This window comes from Gadus morhua, chromosome 18 (genome assembly GCF_902167405.1).
Source record: "Gadus morhua chromosome 18, gadMor3.0, whole genome shotgun sequence".
NCBI lineage: Eukaryota > Metazoa > Chordata > Actinopteri > Gadiformes > Gadidae > Gadus > Gadus morhua.
Window position 1 is genome coordinate 1,910,196 of NC_044065.1, and position 5,660 is coordinate 1,915,855.

General features: G+C 43.6%; 1 protein-coding gene across 2 annotated transcripts in view; it reads right to left on the reverse strand.

Moving 5' to 3' along the window:
* Positions 1–2,555: 2,555 nt before the first annotated feature.
* tcerg1l (transcription elongation regulator 1 like) overlaps positions 2,556–5,660 on the reverse strand; it is a 13,776-nt gene continuing 10,671 nt past the window's right edge. Inside the window, exon 14 of one of the 2 annotated variants that reach the window (XM_030341004.1) lies at positions 2,556–4,221. In XM_030341004.1, coding sequence (XP_030196864.1) covers positions 4,197–4,221 — 25 coding nt within the window. In that variant the 3' untranslated portion in view covers positions 2,556–4,196. Of the gene's footprint in view, positions 4,222–5,496 lie in introns of those variants that run through there. The other variant, XM_030341003.1, reaches the window with a different exon arrangement.

Genomic DNA, 5,660 nt, shown 5'->3' on the forward strand with positions numbered 1-5,660 from the left:
TCCCATTAACCTCTCAAAACACATTGAGCTGGAGGCCTAGACTCAGGCTCACGTTAAAACAAGGGTCTTATTTGTACGAGACTGTTATGACTCACTATAACAAACTATCATTGAGTCCATCCAGAATGTACTCTTTCCCCGGGGGGGCAATTATACTGACACAGGGTGGCCTTAAAATGTTTTGGGTTTTTTTCAGAAATGTACCCCGTCACAGGGAACACAATAAACTTTTCTTTTAAAGAAATGTAGCAGCCTTATGTGCCTTAAGCATAACTGATAAAAGTATCAAGCCTCGTACTATTGGTTCTTGTCAATCTATTATTTACCAAAGAATGGAAGAGTTTGGGTTCTTTTGCTTTTTTGACATCTTATCATAGCAGGCTGTTTTACATCCTACTGAGACCCAATGCATGGATCCCAGCAATGGAAATGTTTCATTGGAAATTGTGAAAACCCTAGAAGGATAAATGCATGACGTGTGGACGTGCTTGTTCCTAAAGGCCTCTTGAGGGGTTGACGAATGAAGACTGCTGCGTCTCAGGGATAAAGAGTACCGTCGACCGACACAATGGAGGCGATGTTACATTTGTAACGCACACATGTAGCTTAATATAAAATATGCAGACACAGAACAAGGTATTTATATTCATGAATGTTGACTATATATTCTAACTCATTTAATCCCCCCCGATATCCAGGGAGCTAGGAGTAAGTAGGAGACTAGGTAGTTAGGAAGCCGTCATCCTCCTTATTTCCGATAGTGATAAAACCACCCACACACATACACTCGCACATCAAGTACATATGGATACACATGAACAGACTAAATGTACATGCACACAATGATGTGTGTGGGTAGCATATATTTATATATATATATATTTAAATATACACAATCAAACACAGCATATATTCTGTTTTTGCACATGTAGACATCTTTTTGCTCATGCTCTGTTGCACACTTTCATTCAGACAATACAATAAACATGCACACAATTAACACACGTCTCACCCAGCTGAGTCTCTCTCTCTCTCTCTCTCTCTCTCTCTCTCTCTCTCTCACACACACACACACACACACACACACACGTACAAACTGCAGCGTCAAGATATTTTTCCATTAGCATAAAAACAATCACCAACTCCACACGCATCAATGAGAAATTATAGGAAGCTGCAAATTCAATAGTTTATCATCAGCAATAAAAACTGTTTAACATGAGAGACACGAACTAGAAGGAGGGGGGGGGGAAAGTGCCCACAACTACAGAATAAGTTTATGCAAGCTTGGGTTACGTTGTTATATTAACTGCTCTGTTATATTATGTTATATTTAGTTTAATTGAATGTGATATGGTGTTTTGTACGGACAGTAGCCTACTGCCTCTACTAACTATCGTACTGACTTGACTTTACCCTACTGAATCCATCTTACTGGCTGTATCCCGACTCTCCTATTAACTTACTCTAATCTACCGACGTTCCTACTGACTCACTCTATCCTGCTGACTGGATGGATCCTGACTCTATTCTACTGATGCTGCTACTGACTGACTATCCTACTGACCTATAAAGACGTCACCTTCATCCTGTTCTTCCTCATGCGTTCCCAGGAACCTCCTGTTTTGGTTTCCTCTCCCATCATCTCCTCCCCCCCCCCCCTCTCAGCCGGACATCTTAAGTATACTTTGATAGCAATTTACTGGCAATCACACCCATCCACCCACACACCCATGAACCTTTAGGTAATCTTGAGACTGATGGGAGCACTTAACTCTGTTTACTAAAACACCCTGTCACATGGAGGAGAGAGGAGAGTGAGAGGAACGATGAGAGAGAGAGGGGTGAGGGGCAGGAGAGGGGGAGGAGGAGAACAGAATAGTTGGCTTAGTTTTCGCTGTCACCAAACAGTAGAGATGAGGAGAGAGGAGGAGAGGAAGGAGGTGAGAGACGAGAGCAGAGAGAAATGTGTGTTGACTCCAGCTGGGAATTGCAATTCCTGTTAAATGATCTCTGGTTGTCTTGGCAACAGAGTGTGACCGACATGTGGTTGTGTGTGTGTGTGTGTGTGTGTGTGTGTGTGTGTGTGTGTGTGTGTGTGTGTGTGTGTGTGTGTGTGTGTGTGTGTGTGTGTGTGTGTCAGTTTCCGTTTTATTTTAGCTGCATATTGACAAACATCAGTGCACAATAAACATGTACGTGTCTTTGTTTGACAAATTGGTTTATTTCAAAATGAGGCAAACTACGAACAAGACCACTATTGTCCACTTATACGACATCACCACCAAGACAAGATGGCCACTAGCAACACTAGTACAATGAGAACCAACCAACGGCAGGACATGACACCACAGGTAGATAAAGTCTTTGAAGAGTGGGGGGGGGGGGGGGCTTGGATTGGTTGATTGACTGGCAACCAAATGACATCACAGGAAGAGGTGGGGCCACATAATGCTAACATATTATGCAATATGTTCTGGATTTAGAGTCGTAAAAACACAATTTAATTAAAAAGAAATACAGAAAATATTATAAAAACAAAACTTGGAAACGTGTTCATGTTAACGGTATTCACAGCCAGCAGTTTATTGACTTTAAAAACAGGTGCTACAGATGCGAGTAGTACAACCTAGTCTACTACTGGTTATAATGGGCAACCAGTCTCCTACTTGTTGCACTTGGAGCTTACCAGTACAGCCAGTCTCATACTGGTGTAAACGAGGAGCTGCCCACTATAACAAGTCATCAACTGGTGGATACTGAGCTACCCGGTAAAAACACAGTCCTATGTGTAGTATTACTATTAGACAGACAGACAGACAGACAGACAGACAGACAGACAGACAGACAGACAGACAGACAGACAGACAGACAGACAGACAGACAGACAGACATGTATGTTGTGCTCTATTATCAACTGGACAGATTTCAGCTAGCATTGAAGCTAGCTTTCAGTCTGTGGCCCAGTTCAGTGCAGACAGGTTCTTGGCTCAGCGGTCCTCTGGTCGTCCAGTTGTCATGTTGTAGTCTCTTCTTCCAGACTTCAGCAAAGTTTGGGGAGAGGGAAGGAGGATTTAGTCTAGTCTTGTGGTTCATTCTTCATTCTCAAAGTCGTCGTTGTCCAGCCTCGATATTGTTGTGGTCCAGTCTAATCGTTTTAATAAACCAATAAAGGGGAGGTTAGGAGGCTGGGGTTAAAGGGGAGGTTAGGAGTAGAGCTGTCAGTTAAACGCGTTATTAACGGCATTAACTCAAACCAAATTTAACGGCGTTAAAAATTGTATCGCGCGATTAACGCAATTATTTAATTTAAAAAAAAAAAAAAAAGAAATTTGGGCACCAACATCAGTGCACAATAAACATGTACGTTTCTTTGTTTGACAAATCGGTTTCTTTCTAAATGAGGCAAACTACGAACAAGACCACTATTGTCCACTTATACGACATCACCACCAAGACAAGATGGCCACTAGCAACACTAGTACAATGAGAACCAACCAACGGCAGGACATGACACCACAGGTAGATAAAGTCTTTGAAGAGGGGGGGGGGGGGGGTTGGATTGGTTGATTGACTGGCAACCAAATGACATCACAGGAAGAGGTGGGGCCACATAATGCAAACATATTATGCAATATGTTCTGGATTTAGAGTCGTAAAAACACAATTTAATTAAAAAGAAATACAGAAAATATTATAAAAACAAAACTTGGAAACGTGTTCATGTTAACGGTATTGACAGCCAGCAGTTTATTGACTTTAAAAACGGGTGCTACAGATGCGAGTAGTACAACACAGTCTACTACTGGTTATAATGGGCAACCAGTCTCTTACTGGTTGCACTTGGAGCTTACCAGTACAGCAAGTCTCATACTGGTGTAAACGAGGAGCTGCCCACTATAACAAGTCATCAACTGGTGGATACTGAGCTACCCGGTAAAAACACAGTCCTATGTGTAGTATAGTATGATCTCTAGAACAACATGAACTTTCTTGTTTCTACTAACCCATCACTACAGACAGACAGACAGACAGACAGACAGACAGACAGACAGACAGACAGACAGACAGACATGTATGTTGTGCTCTATTATCAACTGGACAGATTTCAGCTAGCATTGAAGCTAGCTTTCAGTCTGTGGCCCAGTTCAGTGCAGACAGGTTCTTGGCTCAGCGGTCCTCTGGTCGTCCAGTTGTCATGTTGTAGTCTCTTCTTCCAGACTTCAGCAAAGTTTGGGGAGAGGGAAGGAGGCTTTAGTCTAGTCTTGTGGTTCATTCTTCATTCTTAAAGTCGTCGTTGTCCAGCCTCGATATTGTTGTGGTCCAGTCTAATCGTTTTAATAAACCAATAAAGGGGAGGTTAGGAGGCTGGGGTTAAAGGGGAGGTTAGGTTTGGTTAAAGGAGAGGTTAGGAGGTTTGGTTAAAGGGGAGGTTAGGAGGCTCGGTTAAAGGGGAGGTTAGGAGGTTTGGTTAAAGGGGAGGTTAGGAGGTTTGGTTAAAGGGGAGGTTAGGAGGCTGGGGTTAAAGGGGAGGTTAGGTTAAAGGAGAGGTTAGGAGGTTTGGTTAAAGGAGAGGTTAGGAGGTTTGGTTAAAGGGGAGGTTAGGAGATTTGGTTAAAGGGGAGGTTAGGAGGTTTGGTTAAAGGGGAGGTTAGGAGGTTTGGTTAAAGGGGAGGTTAGGAGGTTTGGTTAAAGGGGAGGTTAGGAGGTTTGGTTAAAGGGGAGGTTAGGAGGCTGGGGTTAAAGGGGAGGTTAGGAGGTTTGGTTAAAGGAGAGGTTAGGAGGTTTGGTTAAAGGAGAGGTTAGGAGGTTTGGTTAAAGGGGAGGTTAGGAGGTTTGGTTAAAGGGGAGGTTAGGAGGTTTGGTTAAAGGGGAGGTTAGGAGGTTTGGTTAAAGGGGAGGTTAGGAGGTTTTTTAAAGGAGAGGTTAGGAGGTTTGGTTAAAGGGGAGGTTAGGAGGTTTGGTTAAAGGGGAGGTTAGGAGGTTTGGTTAAAGGAGAGGTTAGGAGGTTTAGTTAAAGGAGAGGTTAGGAGGTTTGGTTAAAGGGGAGGTTAGGAGGTTTGGTTAAAGAGGAGGTTAGGAGGTTTGGTTAAAGGGGAGGTTAGGAGGCTCGGTTAAAGGGGAGGTTAGGAGGTTTGGTTAAAGGGGAGGTTAGGAGGTTTGGTTAAAGGGGAGGTTAGGAGGCTGGGGTTAAAGGGGAGGTTAGGAGGTTTGGTTAAAGGAGAGGTTAGGAGGTTTGGTTAAAGGAGAGGTTAGGAGGTTTGGTTAAAGGGGAGGTTAGGAGATTTGGTTAAAGGGGAGGTTAGGAGGTTTGGTTAAAGGGGAGGTTAGGAGGTTTGGTTAAAGGGGAGGTTAGGAGGTTTGGTTAAAGGGGAGGTTAGGAGGTTTGGTTAAAGGGGAGGTTAGGAGGCTGGGGTTAAAGGGGAGGTTAGGAGGTTTGGTTAAAGGAGAGGTTAGGAGGTTTGGTTAAAGGAGAGGTTAGGAGGTTTGGTTAAAGAGGAGGTTAGGAGGTTTGGTTAAAGGGGAGGTTAGGAGGCTGGGGTTAAAGGGGAGGTTAGGAGGTTTGGTTAAAGGGGAGGTTAGGAGGTTTGGTTAAAGGAGAGGGCCCTCATCGCATTCTGCTCAGTCGCACTCGGTTCTCTTTGTCCCTCCTCTTCAAG